The 20,932-nt window shown below is 36.1% G+C and overlaps 2 protein-coding genes across 11 annotated transcripts in view; one reads left to right on the top strand and one right to left on the bottom strand.

The window, feature by feature from the left end:
• The first annotated feature begins 29 nt into the window (after positions 1-29).
• On the top strand, positions 30-20,724 carry LOC124157646 (phosphoglucomutase-2). 3 transcript variants are annotated; one of them, XM_046532560.1, is made up of 12 exons: positions 30-131; positions 288-359; positions 547-650; positions 5,296-5,555; positions 10,596-10,788; positions 11,103-11,372; positions 12,017-12,204; positions 17,102-17,282; positions 18,122-18,345; positions 18,609-18,714; positions 19,713-19,939; positions 20,176-20,724. In XM_046532560.1, exons 3-12 carry the CDS (start codon positions 585-587, stop codon positions 20,276-20,278), a joined length of 1,818 nt encoding a protein of 605 aa, XP_046388516.1. In that variant the 5' UTR covers positions 30-131; positions 288-359; positions 547-584; the 3' UTR covers positions 20,279-20,724. The 3 variants fall into 3 exon arrangements, with proteins under 3 accessions (XP_046388516.1, XP_046388517.1, XP_046388515.1); XM_046532561.1 differs by having other exon boundaries at positions 288-395; XM_046532559.1 differs by having other exon boundaries at positions 288-446.
• Positions 20,548-20,932, bottom strand: part of LOC124157645 (minichromosome maintenance domain-containing protein 2-like) — a 14,283-nt gene continuing 13,898 nt past the window's right edge. For 6 of the 8 annotated variants that reach the window (XM_046532558.1, XM_046532554.1, XM_046532557.1 and 3 more), the window contains one exon: positions 20,548-20,864. In XM_046532558.1, the coding sequence (XP_046388514.1) occupies positions 20,769-20,864 (96 nt within the window). In that variant the 3' untranslated portion in view covers positions 20,548-20,768. Of the gene's footprint in view, positions 20,894-20,932 lie in introns of all 8 variants that reach the window. The other 2 variants (XM_046532550.1, XM_046532551.1) reach the window with 2 other exon arrangements.

Raw genomic sequence — 20,932 nt, 5'->3', positions numbered from 1 at the left:
GTTGACTATGATTGCATTTTAGCCATTATAAAGCCATTTGTGTGGCCGCACACTTGTTCGGTTCATATTATTTCCTCGAAAACAATTACTAAGAAAGTTTTTTCTCTGATTAAATGCTTAGTGTCGTTAATGTAAGTATGATAGATATTTAATGTACTTTTCAATATTTCCTTTTGTTCCACTAGGGAAAAAAATCAATTGAATTCGTTTGAAGTCGTAGGAGTGTGTCTCAGTTAAATTTTCCTCGGATTGGATTCTAAAATTTCACATTCCACGTTTTTTTTTAGAAAAAAAATAGCTATCGCGGTTGGATCAACACTAGCGGGCCAAGGTTGCTGCCACCGAGGAATTAGGGGTCGGTAGGTCAAGTTGGAGTTGGCTGTTTAAAAAAAAAGGTTCGCCGATAGTTACAGGTCGCTAATATCCCTGTTGAGGAAGGGCCTCTGGTAATCTGTAGAATATTTGAATTAGTAGCGGAATCGGCCCGATAGATAGTATACTTTTTTAAGAAAGCGCATTCGTAGCTCTTACGGTCTTGTTTTATAGTGGCCGACGTCGGGCGTCCCGATTCACCTTGCCACGAAATGGCTAAATCTACGTTTGATTGCGAGCTTCAGCAAAAAATCTCTGAATGGCTTGTTTGGGACCAGGTAAGTGAGAAATGGTAACTAAATCTTTCTTGTATGTCCGTGTCATAATTTGTTCAAAATTTACTGTTTGAGGTAGTTCGGAATACCCTACCACTACCATTACCCTACCATTCATAGAAGATTTTATACTAAGTCGACCCCCAATGGTGTATAGGAAAATATTTTCAACAAATATATCATCGGCTGTTTAGCAATCATTCTAATTAGTAGCGCATCGGTATTATTTCGTGGGCCAGGTTTATGTAATCATTGGAAGGAATTACAGCCCTTAAGTGCTGGCCGCTTGGTATTAAAATCCGCAGTAATCTTCGCACTTCGTCGCTACTTAATGCACCGTTATTGATCTAACGGTCATTGTTTCTTGTTTAGGTTAATATTGAATTTCCTACCATTATTAAGTATTCATGTAGGTATACCTGATGACTGCTGGCTGCTTTAAGATTGCGCGGAATTCATCGTCATTTTGCTGAATGGAGGTTTTATTTGCATCCTTGAGGTTCAGATCCTACCATGTATAGAGTGGATAGAGGTCATAAGGACGGCTGAGTTTCAAGTCCCTTTGTCTTTTATGTCATCACGATGTTATTAATAGCTCATGCTTATGCATTGTATTTTTTTGGCTGTAATAATTACTGATTGCTCTCATACAGCTGAGAAGAAAAAATTTAATTGTTAAGGATAGAGTTGATGAGATGAAATTCACCTTCCACATCCCTCACAATGGGATAACTCCACCTCTGAAACCTTACTGAGCACCCCCAATATAATTCAGTATTTTTTAAATGGGAATGCCCTTTTCTTTCCTTCCCCCTTCTCTATTAATGGTATTTTTTGTGACTAAGTCTAAGGACTAATTTTTTTAGTATGCAATTACGTAGCTATAGACTGATCATCATCATGGTGGAAGGGAAAGACAATTTATAACTAACAAAAAAGCAATCTTCCTTCCAGCCATTCTCTCATGACTTAAGAATAAAAAAATTGAAATTTGCATCCCACTTGTAAGGAGTCAGTAGTGCCATTATGGGATAATGGTAGCGCAGTGGGCATCGGCAGATCCAGGATTTTTTTCTGAGGGGGACACAAAGGACAGACAAACGATATTCTCATAACAACCATTAATGTATGAAATATACTTTTTATTTTAATATAACTGCAGTTATTAATATGGTAATATTAATAAAATAAATATACATTAGGACCAGTTTTCTTTTATGTTTTCTTCTCATGATAACCAGTACTTCATTAATGTTACATTTTGACACAATGTCTTGATGGGCAAGCCAGTCCACTCAAACAATCTTATATCACTCTTCGGTAAAGATTTTTTGGCGTAAGGTGGAGAAACATCGCAGAGCTAACGGGTTTAGCTCTTTGCTCATGTGTATTGGCATGTCTGGGGGGGCACGTACCCGTCCCCCCAAATCTGCCTATGACAGTGGGTAGACTGCATAGCTTCGTCATCATGTTGAGTTTTTAAACATAAGTTGCAGGTGGCTCATGTGCACTATTATTAAATGTACATTGAAAAAGTCTACCCCTGACTTAGCAACAAGCATGTGATTTTCACTCACTCAGGGCAGGGGGGCCAATTCCTTTATCTGGACCTCCTCACATTTCATTATTTCAGTATTTCATTTGGGGGTGTCCAAAGGCTTAACCCAAAATTTCAACCCAGGACCCTTAGATCAGCAGCTATGCAGTCCCCTTATGGCACTACTGACTCCTAATAATTGGGCTGCAAATTTCAATTATTTTACGGTAAAGTCATGAGAGAATGCCTGGATGAGGAAGATTGTTTTTTGTTATAAATTTTCTTTCCCTACCATCTATTAAGTTCTTTCTATGAATTTTAATTTTGGATCCATGTGAATCACCCGATTATGAAAGCGAAATTATTTGTTATTCTTTCGCCCGGTTCAGATCTTGTCTTTTGAGTCACTCACTCTAATGATCATAACTTTTCACATTCAACATGTTTTCTCATTACAATGAATAGAACAAGGCTCATCGGCAAAATGGTACTTATTGGCTGGGCTAAAGTCATTGGACTAAATTTTTTTATTTTGTTTGTCCACACATGACCCTTGACTCAGTGGTTTTGCAGCCAGGTTCATTACTCATTGTTAGGATGCATCACACAATGCCCTATAACTATTTCATTCTGACCCAACTGATGAATATTAATTGAGTTGTGTAATTGTGATTGTGCTCTGGTCAGTATGTGTGTGAATACATTTTATCATAATTGTGCACACTGATTTGTAGGCTTGGGGGTCTCCATGTCTTGTCCTTTTGTTTCCTCCTCTTTCCCTAATGAGAACAATCTTTCAATGTACATTTATTTTAGTTAGAGCCTTTCATCAGAAATATTCATCATCATGAATTAGCACAAAATTTACTTTCTTCAAATATTTGGTTAGACTGCTTTCTCTTTACCATGCACAGAATTTTCTTTCTTCTAAGTCTCAAGGGAATACATATACATAGTGCTTTCTGTCTTGGGGAGAGGGGTATCATGACCTCTCCTGTGATCCCCTTTTGTATCTGCTACTGCTTATGCTAGTACTTGCGTAGTGTAATCAAGGCTTAACAGAATTAACTCTGCCAGAAATTATTACTATGTTGAATATTGTTCAGTTTTGATGTCCAGTAGAGGACCTCAAATCCGGAATCCAGAAACCTGGAAAATCTGGAATGTTTGAAAATTTCTCTGTGTAGTGTTTCGACTTGCCACCTGATGGCACCACTTTCCGAGCCTTGTTCTGGGACGAGTAGGAAGTTGGAACACACTATGAACATGCACTAACAACCTAGGCAGGGATACGTAAGGATCTTAAGTATCGAGCACAAGAGCCTGAACGGATTTATAAATTAATTAATCAATGAACAAAATATAGAAGCATTTGGACAGATTTACTGACCGACTAAAGAAGGTTTCAGTAGATACCGCAAGGTCTGCTAGCGAATGCTATCAATGGAAGCTATTGAGCATGAAGAAAAGGATGCAGTGTGCTGAAGACCAGAAATCTGGAATAACCAGGAATCTAGGAACCCTTTGATCCCAAGCTTTCCGCATTTGAGGTCCTCAGCTGTACTTTCTTACTGCATTGCTTTTTCCATAAGTTAATGAATAGTCCTTTATTATAATAATCACTTTTTGGAATTGATGTATAAATATATTAAAAATATATCAAACCTCCTTGCATAGTTTTCAAACTGCCACTTGAAATTCCTTCGAACTTGCATTTTAAAGTAAGTTATGTATCACTTTTCCCTGTTCACAGTTTTTCTGATTAAATTGTACTGACTTTTTCCGCCGTACTAGTAAGATATCTTTTTCCTAACTGAAGAGCTAATTCTCAAGTTATTGATCTTTATGATCACTCTAAGATACCTAAGCCCAAAATTTAAGAGTTAAATTGTGTCCACGGTCAAATATGATTATTTGCTGGTTTTGATTCTGAGAGTATTTAGAAATTACTAGTAGGTGCCATGTTGTAAAGGATCATCCACTAGTTAAAAACTACCAACACTAAAATATTGTTGGTCCATAATCATATTTCATGATAGAGGTGATTTCTTATTGAAAATACATTTTACCATTTCCATCAATGTATCAAGACTTCTGATGATTTGACATTGGAAAATGATTTTTTAAAGTAGCTATCTCTTGATTTCACTGCTCTTGGGACAGACAACCACTTGGAATACTGTACTCCTAAGTTAAGTATTCCCAGTGGTTGCCAGTCCCGCAGGTAATTTCATTTACTGCATTTGACTGTCTTTCACCTGATAAATTTTAAAATTATTTTTTTTGTAATTTGAGTAGACCACCAGAGATAGAATAACATTGGTAAGAGCTCAGCATTGTTGCAAAATAAAAAAAGAGCAGCAGAAAAATATCATGTTCTCATTACTAAAATACCTGCTCTAGCAGAAAGTTTTAATCTTAGCATCAACAGTGCTGGAAAGATGAAGCCTATTCTGTTTCAGGGGATAATTCATTCCTGTGTGGTGTATCTACATTTAATTTGTGCAATGATTATTTGGAGGAATAATCTTTAATAATATTGATACTTTTAATAAATAAGTTGGATCAAGTCAGGCAATACATGTGGAAAAGTACATGATAAAAGGAAGTTTTAACAATATATTTTTTGTAATTTACTTTTAGAATACCCTAACTCAACCATTTGCAATCCTTGCGTGTCTTTTATGCCCAGAGTACCCTTTAAAATGACATGAGAGTGCAAACTGGTTGAGGTTGGTATTCAAAATAAAGCATGGAAAAATGTGTGCATCAAGTTCTATTCATAAATATGTAGTTAGGTAATCATTTTATGTCTTGTACTTCAAATTTCACTCTCTCCTCTGCTGACATTAGTGACTGTGCTTGTGATCGTTGCCATCAGTGGCAGTTCCAGAGAGGATGTAGGAGGGGATATAGCACCTCCTCTTTAGTATCTAATTTATACCAGATAAAATGGTAATTTTGTGCAGATCCTCACTACTGCTGGGCGGTTACTCCCCACCTACTTCTTGTTCCTCTCCTGGATCTGCCACTGCTTGGTGTTGGTGGTTTATTCTTAGAAAACAATCAAGCAATGATAAAAAAAATCATACTAACCACTTTTCTTTACAGAATGAAAAGACAAGGAATGAAATCCAGCAACTTGCTGATGCTGGTAATGGGAAGGAACTCCAGAAGTTGCTGTTAAATAGACTCGCTTTTGGAACTGCTGGACTGCGTGGACGAATGGGTCCTGGTTATTCCCAAATGAATGATTTAGTTTTGATACAAACGTCACAGGGTTTGGCTACGTACCTTCTTGAGCAAGGCCCAGCAGATGCCAAGAAAGGTGGGGTAGTAATTGGTTACGATGGACGTCACAACAGTAGGAGGTAAACTGATACTATCTGCTTTAAATTTGTGGCATCACTGCATTTCTCTGAGCAACTCTTTTTGAATGTGTTCTATCAGAAGTCAAATATCAAGGTGGTATAAGTATTTGACTTAGGCTTTTCAAAGTAACCCATCAACTACCACAGTCTTTTAAATAGTTCTTTCTTGCTTTTATTTTCATTAACATTCAAAATCTCAAAAGAAAAAGGAAGTCTGGTGAATACATCTATCCTTCCTACTTGTAGATTTTTAATTGATATTGCTAAAATCTAAATCCCACTATCACTTTTCCAAGTTTCTGTAAGGATAATTGCAATGATAACTTTTCAGGAATCGCTTTAACTGTATTTATTCTTATCATTCGTAGATACTCTTCTGTCATTGCTTTCCATTGAATTGAATTGAATCCTTTTCAAAGTGACTACTTATGATTTAATTTACCTATATTGAACGTAAGTAAATTGCTAAATAAAGACTCATATTCATTATTTGACTTGATTTTCTTATGTAAGGTGTTTACAAGTTAACCATGGTTTGGAGAAAAAAGTACATGCAGCCACAATTAGGTTTTAGTAAACCTAACCTAGTTATCCTGGCATGCCTGCAACATAAGTTGCATTCATGAGTTAGTGGTTGCAAAGTTTTCTTGGTATATTGCAAAAATCTTATTCCAGCCATGGTGTGGATTGTAAAGTGAGCCCCACTGAGTCAGTTTAAAAATTTTCCATTATGATCAGAATTTTTAGACATAGTCATCGATAACTCAGGGAACCGAATTTTTGCAAAACGCGAAATATCCAAGGTCGCGTGAAATTCACTTGGTTCCATGAAATTTTGCATTTAAGCACTTTTTCTGCGAATTTGGCACGATATTTTCCACCATTGCCTGTAAAAAAATACCCCATTACTATAAGTTTTATTAAAAAACTGGTATCAAGAACCGACCGCATAAAGTGCTTTGGAACCAGCTCGGAACTGTAGCGAGGATTTGAATTTGGCACCCAAAGCCGAAATGGTTAGCAGCGTATTCAAGGCCAAAAAGTGAAAAATAGATTTGAAAACGCATATATTACTTTCCGATTGCTCGGCATCCATGTTTTTTTTTTCTTTTGAGAGTTGCTCCCTAGCTCGCACATTTAAGGGGTCGTCGACTTTTTGCCTGCCGCCGGCCACGGCACGGTGACGTTCTTTCAACTTACTATAGGTCTATGGATGTCTTCAAACGAGTCGAATCACACCATTGCATTGACGGCACGGCGCCCATTTCAATCCGGCCTGGCGATGCTCTGTCTACAGCATGAAATATAGGTTATGCTACATTGAGGCCGCTTTCAGATGAAACGACTTTTCACCGGCCGCTGTTCACGTGAAAATCGGGCGGCTTTCAGACGAAACGACTTTCTGCAAGCCGTGTGCCGTGCCGTGAACGGCAACCGCGGAAAATCGTTTTGTCTGAGAGTGGTCTTAAGATTGATTCATGTATATATACAGCAATTCTTCGATGTACGAGCAAGAAGCATTTCGAGAGCCTATTCGTGAGTTGATAAAAACCTATGCAAGGCGTCGAAAAGTTTGGTTATCCTGCAGAATGCAACACCGCATTACAATTTTGTGTTAATTCATGGCCGCTCAGTTTATGCATGTTGTCGCTGTACCGGCGTGTTGAGGAGTTTATTGTTGAGGTTATAAGAACTGTGACAGTGAAGCATGCAAATAAGTTGTCAATTAAAGTAACAATTTAAGCTAGTTACGTCACAGAATGTATTTTGATCTGACTTACAAGTTGCAACAAAAAACCCGGAGAAAGAACCAGTGGGTGCCTGATGTAATGAGACATATTGGTTGATGATGCATTCATAACAATGTGTTATTTAACTTTTTTACTTGGCAAATAAAATTATGGAGGCGATCTTAAGTTTTTTTTACATAGCTTTCCTGCTAATCAGCGTCTTTTGTGAAATTATTTTCATTCACTTCTTGTGGTTGTTTATTTAAATTTGCCATTAATTCAGATAATTAGAGTTCATCCTTGGAACCGAGTATCAAGAACCAATGGGGGAGAACCAGAACGGTACCGAGAACCAAAAAAATTTAAGAACCGACTCAACCTTAATTTATAGAATTCCTTTAATTTTGTCAGCAATGCACAGTTTGGAAAAGAAAATATGCCATGGCAATGTATAAGAATGTATAAAAATTTGAAACAGGTTTGTACAATTTTTCCATAGGGGTCTTAATAGTCTCAAAAAATCTGTGCAACTTTCCATGCGTGAGGTCCTGAAGCATATAGGCATAAAGACTAATATCAAGTTGTCATTCCTTGTATAGTGACCCAGGGAGGAACATTATTACAGCCATATACGGGAAGATTATTTAACTCAAGGTGTATATTGACAACTGATGTGAAGGACTTAAACACAATCGTTGCTAATGTCCTCATATAATCATTAACAGAAACTCAAGAACTTTTTGGCTATTCTGCTTTGAAGGATTCTGTTAGATCAGTTCAGGAAGAAGGAAAAGAATTTTCAGTACTTCCACTAATTCTTGTCCTTTAAAATTATTTTTTCCATTTTGTAGAAAATTGTGTGAAAACCCTGTGGATACCTATGGCAAATATAGATTCAGAAAGAGGTTTTTCCATGCATGGAAATATAATTAAAAGAACCACTAAACTTCCAAAAAATATAGAATTAAATTCAAGTTTGACCAATGGATCTCAAGTGCAGTAAAAGAAGGATTCAGCCAAATTTAAATTCCAGTGTGTTAATAATTTCAGATGGCATGTTAAATTTTTTTATAGATAATAGATAAATACATATTTGCATGTGCTGATGTTATATTTTTTGTGTAAGACCTTAAAGACTCTTGTTATCAATGTGTTAAGTGAAAGCTATAAGTTTTTTACATCATGCTGCCCAATGAGACAGTGAAATTTAGACCAATCAAAAATATTCCCCATCTGTACAACTCCCGAATTTCTCTAGTGTTATGAGGTTGAAATACATACATAACAAAGAGTGTTTATGGTATGTGTATCTAACAAATGCTTAACTTATTCCTTTAGCATTTGCTTTGACCCTTCTTTATTAATTCTTGACAGTTTTTCTTTTCTGGAGAACTTCTTTTGCCACCTCCTTTAGTCCATTTTTAAAGATATTCCAGCTTTCTTCATCTGATTTCTCTGTAACATCCTCTTTCATTTTACTCTCTACTGCTTCTTGAAATGCTAGCTGATATTGAGCCTCCTTCGATTTTTCTACCTGCCATACATTCTTCACAGTTCTCTTAGTTTCTTGATTTTTAGGTGGTGTTTTATCGTCACTAAGTTGTGGTCGCGTGGGGTAGCTTTTGCAGTCTCTTACCTGGTTTCTAAATCTCTGATTATCTAAGATGTTGTCTTTTTGAAATCTTCTTATGTCTCCTGCTGTTTTCCAGGTGTATCTTCTCCGGCTATGATTTTAAAATTAAGTGTTAGCTACAAATATCTTGTATTCCATGCTGAATTTGAGTAATCTTTCTCCTCTTTCATTTCGTTGAACTAATCCATATTCTTTGGTTATTCTTCTGCCTTAAGCTTTTCTGACAACATCATGGCAGAAACCTATACTATTCTGGTAACTACCAGTTTGATCTTGATCTTAACAATGGTTAATCTTTCATTAGACTTCATTAAGCTTTTCACCTGCTTTCCTGCATTCTTCCTCTTCCATTACTAACCACTATAATTACTACTATTATTACTTCCATTATCCCAGCATTACTTTGAGGAGATCCTATACGTATATTCCTATCACTCCACCCCAAAAGTCTCCCTCTTCTGGCTACTTCCTTTCACTTATTCCTAGCACTTCAAGACTCAAATCTTCACATTACCTCCTTCTAGTTCTCTAGCCTTCCACTTGTCCTAAGTGATCTTATGTTCCATTTTTCTATCCTCAGAATTTTACCACCTTGACCAATGTACTCTCTGAAGTAGTCCCCCTGCCCTAGATATCCAAAGGGAGAATGTTTTACCTCTGGAATATTTTACCTGAGAAAATGCCATCATGTTTGATATTTAAAAATTGGAGTAGCTGAAACTCCTCGTGATAATATTGTAATGGCTTCCCCTTGCCTTCTACATCGCAGTACTACAGCCATTGAAGTTAATGTTACCATCCCTGAAGTGAAATGAGTGTCGCTGTACTGACCACTGTGGTCTCCACCTTAACTCATAAGAAGAAGATCTGCTGCCCTTTCTCTTAGATGATGGAAATAATAATTGTTTGTGGCCTCTCATCTCCAAGTCATAGTGACATCAAATGCTTTAAGTATCATTGAAAAGGCCTATCTTATTCAGAGACAGACCCATACTACTTCAAAATGCTTTCGCTTTTTGTCCACAATTGCTAATGCGACGATTAAACTTGCATATGTCGCAGCTAACCTCTTTATCCAGAGATCAACCCACCATTCACAACCCAGTAGACGCACACGGTGGCTTTAAGCTTAGCCACACGATGACATTAGTAGCCTGTACAATCAAGGGGTCATATATCCTCTATAAGTCAGATTTCAGTTAAAGCTATGGCAATTATTTATTATTTTTGGAGAAAAGCATATTGTTAAACGTCCTCAAATTTTAGTTTTGCTCTGTTACATGTGGTTTATATCCTTCAGGTTCCTATGCCAATATGATTGATTTATGCAAACAGATTATGAGTAGTATATGCCTGTAAGCATTTGTTTTATGCAAAGAAATTCGATAAATTTTCCTGCTTAGTATTTAAATCAGTTAAGACTTAGGCTTGTGGTTTCAAGCTCTTATAATGAATTTTGAAATATGGTTGTGTGGCATAAAGACCCAATCATAACCTGTGCCTGAGTAGGATTTAACTAAGTTGTTGAGCGTAGAATTTAGATTCTGGGAGATTGTATTCTTTCCTTGTTATTTTCATTCCTCTTTCTTTGATACAAGTAGATATGTGGTATTTATGCATGAACTAACTCTTAGATCAGTAGAATAATGAGTTAACTGCATGTTTTAACATGTTCAGATTTGCAGAGCTAACAGCTGGTGTTTTCCTGAATCGTGGAATACCTGTGTATCTATTCTCCCAAGTCTGCCCTACACCATTTGTACCGTTTGCAGTTCTCCAATTCAAATGTATTGCTGGAGTGATGGTAACAGCATCACACAACCCAAAACATGACAACGGTTACAAAGTTTACTGGAGTAATGGAGCACAAGTGAGTGAATAATGGAATTGTTGATATTATTTTATCTTGGCTTCATATCCACTCAGTGGCAGTTTAATACACCATAATATCCATCCTCCATCTCATCCACACTAATATCCATCCTCCCTTTTGTATACCATGCCTATTTTTATGTCATAGCTTAGCTACAGTAGCTACTTAGTTTATTATGTTGTCTTTGTGGTAGCCTATGATAACAATATTTAACTCAATACATACTACTTGAAAAATGAGCTGGGGAAGTACTTAATCTCTTTTTTTATATGATATGGCCACTTTATGCTTTCTTAAATTATTTTTTTCAGATTATATCACCTCATGACAAAGGAATCCAAGAAAGTATATTGAATAATTTATGTCCTTGGGAAACATCCTGGGATACAAGCATATTATCTAAATCATCTCTCCTTAAAGACCCACTGTGTCATGTCATGAAAATGTATTATGACATACTTAGCAATGATGTTTTATTTCCAAATGTGAATGCCAACACGCCAATCAAATTCACATACACTGCCATGCATGGGGTTGGATACCCTTATATGGTGGAAGCATTTGAAGTTGCAAAGTTTAAGGTAAGTTTAAAAAAATATAAAAATAATTTTAATTTCTGGTGGTGAATTGTATTGATGAATTCTTCTCAGGTTTTCAACCAGGTTAACTCAGTCGTATAGGTTGTACGACTGCGTTAACTTAGTTGAGAAACCAAGAAGAATTCATTGAAATTGCATTGATTTTCCACAGATCTGAATTTATGTATGTACTCATACTCAGGTGTCAAAATGTTCATTTTTGAATGTCGGTGCTAATTACAGTAGAAGGAGGTTCTTTTGTCACTGAGTACTGCAATTTATTTTTTCTTAAATGGTCAAGAATATTTTGACGCTGTAAACAATTATTTTAAGTCTTATAGACTAAATCAAGTTGTTGACTTTATATCAACATGTGTTGGCATTAGAGATGTGAGAGAGAAATTAATTCAGAGATTTAAAGAAGGACTGCCTAAAGGATATCTTCATAAATCAATTGCCTTTTATATGCATACTATAGTTTTTTCTGTGTTGTTAATTTATCTGGTCCAGCACAAGTGTTCTGTATTTCATGAATTTGGTGATTGCTTGTTTTAAGACCTTAACAATGTATTTCTCCACAGTTTCAACCCTGGGAGGGATAGAAGTGTCTGTTTAAATGTCTAAAATTGTATTTTCCCTTTCAACAGCCATTTGTGTCAGTTACAAAACAGCAAGATCCTGATCCTGAATTTTCTACTGTAGAGTTTCCCAATCCTGAAGAGGGAAAGAGTTCGTTAGATCTCTCATTTAAGACTGCTGACAACAACGACAGCACAATTATCATAGCCAATGATCCTGATGCTGACCGCCTTGCTGTAGCAGAGAAAAATGAAAGGTGCATGCTTATGTTTAATTTATTCACAAATAATATCTTTCACTATCAGGGAATTCCTATTATAAAATTAGATGGTGAATTGGTGTAATACCCTAGGAAATTATCAGAGATTTAATTAGAAGAGTACTTTGAATGATTTGGGTGAATGAAGCAAAGGGTAGATGCTTAACTAAAGAAACAAAATTACATCATGCAGCAAACAAATTTGCTGCCAACACAGGAATGTTACTAACATTTTGAATAATGCATTTTCCACCACCTCCCCTCAGGATTCATTAATTACATGAGTGCAGCTATAACAACCATTTATGATGCAATCAACAATGGTTAAGTTGTAAAAATGATTCCATCCTCACATTTATGACATTATGACCTTATGACATTTCTTCTTGGACACACATTCGGAAATATTTAGCATTTATAGCCCTTGAAGTGAGAAAAAAACCAGAAACATAACTACATGCATCTCTGGCACACAGTGGTACATAATTTGAAAAATGTAACATATCATCATGTAATCTAATCATTCCTTACAGATTAAACATATTAAAACCTTTGCCTTTATCCCTAATTGGGGCTTTTTAAACATATCAGCTAGATTATTATGTACTTGAATTGAGGTACCGGAAGGAAACCTCCCGTTTTCTCACCATCTCCCTAATATAATGATACTTAACCTTCATGTGTTTGCTGCTGCAAAACAATAATAATGCCCTGACCTTAGAGTAGATGGAACTGCTATGCACAAGGCAAGAACAATCATAACAATTCAGCCAGAATTTCAGAATGGCCAATTAAATGCAGTTAATCATTAATATTCTTAGCTTTAATTTGAGGATTTCTCACTCCTCTCCTCTGGTAATTTTATATGAAAAAGTAAATTTTTCTAATAATTAATTCTAAATGAAGTTTCCCTACTTCCATAACATGTGTAGTTCTTTTTAATTACAGTGCAACCTCGATATAACGACACCCCACGGTGCACTAATAAACACTCGCTATAGCGAATTGTCGCTTTACCTGTTGCAAACAGATATACAGGAACAGGAGTGGTGCGGTGACAGATAAACATCTATCCGATAAACGTAAGCATAAATCCAGACGAAAGGCGAAGTTTTTTTGCATCACTAAATTTCCTTACTTAATAACGACTAACTATTCAAACAATTTATAAGCGCCGCACTGAATAAAAATCATGCAAAGCATTGTTTCGTCAATCATTATATTTATCGAATGACAGTTTACCACATAAATTTGAGACTGAGCACTCCATTAACTTCATTTCTAACAGATCGCTAGCAATTACAGAGGTTAAGGAGTCTTGATGAAAGTCTTCCGGCGGTGAATCCCTCGCTATGGCGAGAGCCAACACCGAAAGGGTCTCGTAAAAACGAATTTTTTAACACGCTTATTATAGGGTCAATTGACGGTGCATCGGCTATCTCTCGTAATAGCGGGGTTGTCGCTATAGCCCGTACTCGCTTTAACGAGGTTCCACTGTATTAATGTTCACGTTAGGTAAATTTTAGTTTTTGGGTTAATTACCCTCTTCACTCTATATGTTTCTTTATCTAATCTAACGCCCACATCAGAAGACTGAGGCAATACCCCTCATAATAAGGATTTGATAGCTTCTGATGTAGGTCACCAGATTGTTTTGTTATCAAAATGATAGCATAACTGTGCACTTCAAATTTCCAATTAACTCTGGATGAAGAGATTTCAAATTATTAAAGTCTGAAGTCCATTTGAATGTTGAGAGCTGTATGAGATGTGGTGAGGTGGAATTTTTCATGCTAAATTTATTCTCGTGGTATGTTTTATAGTACAAACATCATTATAAAGTGACATATTACTTCACATTCACTGTTATCTGTAAACAAGCACTCTGTTCCTTAGCGTGTTGAATTTCTTATTTAAATTTCACAAAAAACTATTAGTTGGCAACATCATTTTCTAGCATTAAGCCTCTTGTGAAAGAGAAAAACTTTTCATTGTCCATTTCAGGATCGTGAAGTTCTCTAAATCTTTCACAAATCATAAAAAACCATTTAGATTTCATCTCAATTTCAATGTTCCAGTGTACTACTCCTGAATGTGGAGTTACATTTTGCCCAACGCATGACTGAGACAAGGGAAATTTTAGAATCAGGGACTGCCTTAGCATTATAAAAAGAAACAGTATCTAATACCCTGCAAGCTGCCTCCATAGGCAAGTCGTGGAGGCATTAAGACATTGGCAGTCACCCTGTAAGAGAATACTTATAAATTAACGTGCCCGTTACAGAAGATTTGACTGCCTGGGGAATTGTTCAAAGCACCAATATTCAATTAACTTGATATGGAGTTCATTTGATGATGTAGGACAATAATCTCATGTGATTCTGTATCTCTAAGAGGTTTACAGAAAGCTAAGGAAAGTGGAATCCCATAATCAGGGAATCAAGTATCTGGGTAGGGGTACATGTCCCTGTGCTCCCCCTAAATCCATGCCCATGATAGCAGAGGTGTATTTTTCTGTCAGAAGAATCAACCATATGTTTCATGTGGAATTTTCTTGGTTTTTTAAACAGATTTTCAATAAACATATTTTCATGAAACAAATGGTAGGCAAGGTGGAAGAGTGGAGAAAAGGTCAATTTTCTCACCCATAGGTGGACAAAAGTTTACTTCATGGATATCTTTCTCCATTTCTGACCAATAAATAGGATTTAGCGCACCATTAGAAATAAAAAGGTTAAAAGCTTTGAATTAGGTACTCAGCTTATGTAGTAGTTTTATAGCTGTTATAATTTTCTTATAATATGAAATATTTACCTAATTTATATCCTTGGTGAAATGTTAGAGCAATGAAAATATTATTTTTCTCAATGAATAAATTGATAGGAAAGTATCTGCTTTCAAGAATGTAAAGTGGAACCTCGATAAAACGACACCCCACGGTGCACCAATAAACACTCGCTATAGCGAATTGTCGCTTTACCGGAGGTGGTGCAAATAATAGCCAATATACCTCATATTACTCCTTTATTTTTATTTTCTCGCTTAGACGTGTTTGGTGTTTTTTTGGCCATGGTGTGTTCCATCAAATGCTTTCTATTCATGCAACTCATGAACGTGCGGGTATGCTGACGACTGCTTTCTGCCGCCCGAGGAACAAAAGAAGATCAAGCATTCCCGAATGCTAATGCCACAATATTTTCACCAAAATTAACTACTTATTTATCGAACGACAGTTTACCACATAAATTTGAGACTGAGCACTCCATTAACTTCATTTCTAGCAGATCGCTAGCAATTACAGAGATTAAGAAGTCTTGGTGTAAGTTTTTCCGTCGGTGAAACCCTCGCTATGGCGAGAGTCAACACCAAAAGGGCCTCGTAAAAACGAAATTTTTTACATGCTTATTATAGGATCAATTGCCGGTGCATCGGCTATCTCTCGTAATAGCGGGGGTCTCGCTATAGCCCGTACTCGCTTTAACGAGGTTCCACTGTATATGTTTTGATATGAACTACATCAGTCGATCCTATTTTCATTAAAACTAATTAAAATATTACTAATTGCCGACTTTCACCATCACTTAAGGTAAAAAAACCTCAATCACTGCCTATTTCCTGATTAAATCCCCATGTAAGCCTTTCCCTGCTATGAATGTAACTGGTATGTTCACTTGACAATCTGCTTTGAATGCACCTTTTCTTCCTCCCTGTCGTGCACTCTGGAATAATTTTCTTTCCCCCCCGTTAAGAATATCAGTTTATTTGAAAAAGGCTACAGAGACATGATACCCATTTCTTTTCGCTGCATGCAACAGATAGGTTTGTGGAATCAGCTGTAGCAAAAGGGTTAAACTTGTTTGATACGGCACTGGTTAACTACATCCGATTGAGATAAAATTTCATGCATATCTGATAAAATAAGGCCAAGAAAAAAAAACGTTTTGAAGGTGAGAATTTTTGTGAAAAAATCTTTTTTTGCCCTACTGTCCTTGTAGGATGTCTTTAAATTTACTATGGGAATGATTTGAACACCTAATTACTATCATCATCAACCAATAGTACGACAGTCATTTAAATATTTTCTTCAAAATAGAGGTAGTAAAAAATTATACTCATATGTATTTGCAATTCAGCACCTTTCTGAAGCTTATAATTACCTAAATCAAATGTATTTTAAGCAACTCAACCCAGATCCTCTTGTCCGCTTCCTTGCATTTGCTGCATCACTCAGATAACATATTTAGTTCTAAGGCTGAGGTGGCCAGTGCATGGGTCTTTTGACAAGTCTGTTGCCCTCAGGAGGTGAGTATGGGAGTTACAGCTATGGCCTAGAAGGAGGGAGGGGGAGACCATCCCCAAGAGTCGTTCACATTCCCGAGGATGAGCAGAAGACTGTCTGTGATATGTGGGGAACAGTGACAAGGAGTGGAGGGGAGAAATGTGAATGTGCCTATTCAGAAAGGGACTCTTAGGACTTGGGGAGTCTGGTGTGAGATGGCCAACGGTTGAATTGTACCCCGTGTAGTCTGTGAATTCCATTTAACAGTTTAAACAGAACCCCCCATGATTGCTTTTCCTTACTGCATCTTCCCCGAACCCATTCCTTTCAGCCAAGCTCTTACAGTATGCGCCCTGCTGTTTTTGTGATGTCTAACATGGATTTCAAACTTTAGCCCCAGGGTTATCAATTCAGAGGTTGCCCACCCTTTCAGCTGGTTCTGTAAGGGTGGGCAATATGGTTAGCCATGTATGTAATAAATATCAAACATGATGTGTTTAATCATGTCTAGCTGGAACTTTCCTAAAATGCTTTATGTGACTGTAGCAATGTAATGTGGAAGAACTGCTCGTGTTCTGTGCATCTAATTTCTTTTACTTTTATTTTCTCCTGCAGCACAAAGGAGTGGCATGTATTTTCAGGCAATGAATTAGGAGCCTTACTCGGTTGGTGGTGCTTCCATTGTTACATGAAAAAACATCCAGATGTGGATGTGAAGGACATTTACTTGCTGGCTAGTACAGTGTCTTCACAAATACTGGGCAGTATAGCAAAAGTGGAGGGATTTAATTTTGTGGTAAGTGTACAAAAAAATAATAATGAGATGTATTGAAATAATGGGACGTAAAAAATTGATATCATCGCACCACAGTGATATCTTTGAAGAAATACTAATGGCAATGAAATATTTTCCACTACTTTGCTTATAATCGTGACTATTAAAAAACATCGGATAAACAAGTTAAATAATAGAGGAGAAGTAATAGCTATTCTCTTTGCCCTAATGATAGATATTATTTACTGTGACGAGCCAGTTAAAAAATGTTCATGTACTTTAATGGTGGCTAGTTAAAATATTGCATATAAAATGATGTTTTCACTGCAGTCGTAAAAGATATACCTCAGCAAGAGGTGAAGGTTATAGAGGATTCTGGAGTGCTGCTACATAGAGCATGTCAAATGTCATGATTAAAAAAAATAATTTTATAAATATGTAATAATTTAGGTTTTGTGCATTGACACTATTTTTATTGGATTTTGATCTCTAAAATAATTAATCCTTTGTGACCGCAATATTTTATCAAAAGAGAGAGAAAAATAATAAACAAATATTGTTGGTAAAAACTAGCTTAATTTAAATTTCACCAAAACCATAAAAATTTTGAGTCAAGAAAGAAATTAATCTGAATTAGCTACCTTCAGAATTTTTTTGCTAAGCTCCACCATTATTCATCTTAAATCTCAAGACTATTATCAGTAAGTAAGGATCTTTCTTGCTTGAAAGTACATAATACATTCATTGCCTATAAGCATTAAAATATCTATGAGTTCAGTCATAATCAGTTCAAATTTTCTAAAACATTGCGTTTTGATAAATTTATAAATGTTGGCTTTGGATTCATTATTTTGTGTCAGGAAACACTAACAGGGTTCAAATGGATGGGGAACAAAGCCTATGATCTCATGAAAGAAGGGAAGAAAGTTCTTTTTGCCTTTGAGGAAGCAATTGGATTTATGTATGGAACTGCTGTATTAGACAAAGATGGAGTATCTGCTGCAGTGCACCTAGCTGAGCTTACCGCACAGCTTGAGACAGAAGGGAAAACACTGATGGATAAATTGCAGGAAATATATTCAAAGTGAGTGTTTACTTATTGAGGAATTTTATTGTGTCCTGATGTGATAAAATAAGCTGAAAATGTTTCTCCCTTGTGAAATATTTTAATGGAAATTTATGTCCATAAGTGTAGACACTGGACGTAACTTTGTTAATGGAATCACTCTTTTAATGTTTTAACCTTAAGTCTTACCTTTATCTCTTTTTAAATTGTATCTCTTAGTGATATCGTGCCCTGAATGAATAATTTTTACACATTTCTTTTACGTCTCACAATCTTGACAGGTATGGATTCCATATCAGTGAAAATTCTTACTACCTCTGTTATGAGCCCGAAGTAATTTGTCAAATGTTCAAAAGACTTCGAAATTATTCAGGAAAGCCAAATACTGTAAGTTAATTAATTTTTATGCATGGACTTCATCAACATTTTGGAAAAAAACCTAAATTCATATTTCTATTTTTCAAAATACATAATGTATTTAACTTAGGTTATGATAATACAAATCAATATTTATTTTACAGTGGACCAGTTGTTTAAAAGTTCACAGAACCAAAAATAATCAGTGGTTTTTGATTATGAACTTGATATCAACCCTTAGTCAAAATATCTTTTTCTTTTTTGATTTCCCATTAAATATTTTGTAGTTTGCTTAAGTTATATCATGTATGATTTGTGGCACAATGTTGTTGAAATTCTTGATTTTTATCAAATTAGATATTGCACAAGAGTGGCATGACTAGGAATATGTTATAGGGTGCCTGGGGGAGGCCACGCCTTTCCCCCCCACCAGGCAGCGGGAGTCCAGTCAAACTTGTGGGAGGGGAAGGGTGGTGGCATCACAGGGTGTGCTCACCTTCCCTGAATCCTCAGTCACCATCATGCAGTCTGTATTCACTGACTTGTCTCACTGCCACAATATTAATTAACAATTTTCAACTTTAGGCAAATGCAATTATTACATGTCAAAAGTAGAAAGGGGACTTTGCCCCTCATCCTCCCCCGTAGTTACGGCACTGTTGCACAATATTTCTACAAAATTTATTTCTGCACAATGCATTTTGTTGTACTACAAAACTCTTAAAGTGGAAATAAATTTAGTCTAAATATTGTGCAGTGTTTAATTTAAACAATGGTTTAGTTACTACATAGTAGGAACTGTGGAGAGGTAAAGACACTACATATTTGGTTGTATGTATTGTAAGAGGTACTATTTGGTTGTATGTATTTTCAAAATTGGATGTGGACCCAGCTTCTTGATGCCTTTTCTCACGGAATTCCGATCTTGGCTGTGCCTGTGGATAACTGCCTCCCTTACATAGGGCATATGTAGAACTAACATTTTTACTGGTTCTAATAGCTTACTGTAAACTTCACCTCTTTTTCAGTACCCAACAAGTATCTTGGGAGGTAGATATGAAGTGGTCAGTGTGAGAGACTTAACTACTGGCTATGACTCATCCCAACCTGATGAAAAAGCTGTTTTACCTGTATCTAAGTCATCGCAAATGATCACCTTTAAATTTAATAATGGTTTGGTTGCAACATTTCGTACCAGTGGGACAGAACCAAAAATAAAATACTACACAGAACTCTGTGCAAGTCCCGATCAGAAGTAAGTATATGCCATTGAATGGGTTGGGTGGCAAATAGTTCTGTAACTTGTGCAATTTCATCCAATGATTGAGTTGAATTTTTTCTTTGATAATTACGCCATTTTTATTATTTTTTGATTAAACCAACCCAGTCATCTCAATATTTTGTGTCCTCAGGATGCCTCTTGTTGTTTTCCAATTTGTGCATCAAAAGGTCTTTGCCATACTCAATTTTTGATGTATTTTTCTCTTTCAGGGATGTGGAAGAGCTTAAGTCAAATTTGCACGAAATGGTCGTAGCCATGGTAAATGATTTCATGGAGCCAGAAAAGAATCGTCTCACACCCAAAAGCAGTTGAAAGGTTTTACTTACATTTACCTGTGCCAGTATGATGAGAGTCCTAACTCCTCTAGTCTTGTGTGAAGGCATTATGTATCGAACTTAAAAATTTGAATGAAGCCTAGCTTGGTGTTTGCTGTCAAGATTTTGATGAAAGTACCTAACTTCAAGTGTTTGTTGACTATTTTGTTGATAATTACGGTTTTTTATTTTTAACTTACGTGTGCAAAAGTTCCTGGTAAGAATTTTTTTTTTTTTTAATGTAAATATCTTACTTAAAGTGAGTAATTTAATTAATATATTGATATTTATTAAGAACATGATGAAAAATTCACATACAGTACAAATTGTATCCCTAATTAAGCATTTTCAAAATGTACTTCTTTGGAATAAAGCATGAGCATAGTATATGTTGAATCATGCCTGATCTCAGTATTACATTAAATAACTTGTGAGTTCTATGCATTTGGTCATTTTCTTAAGAATACTTGATTTTGGAAGCTAAAACCTTACTCTTCTCTTGGCATTTGATGCATTGACTCTCCAAGCAAGTCCTTTAAGTACTTATCAAGCCAGCTACCAAATTGTTTCATGTGTCTGTCAACCTGAAAAGAACAGCCTTTAACAAAAAATTCTTTAAAGGAAATTGTGAAAGGCCAGAGAAAGAATGACA

The sequence above is a fragment of the Ischnura elegans genome, chromosome 4, assembly GCF_921293095.1.
Source record: "Ischnura elegans chromosome 4, ioIscEleg1.1, whole genome shotgun sequence".
NCBI lineage: Eukaryota > Metazoa > Arthropoda > Insecta > Odonata > Coenagrionidae > Ischnura > Ischnura elegans.
Note: the sequence above shows the minus strand (reverse complement) of the source record. Positions and strands in the feature narration are given on the sequence as shown.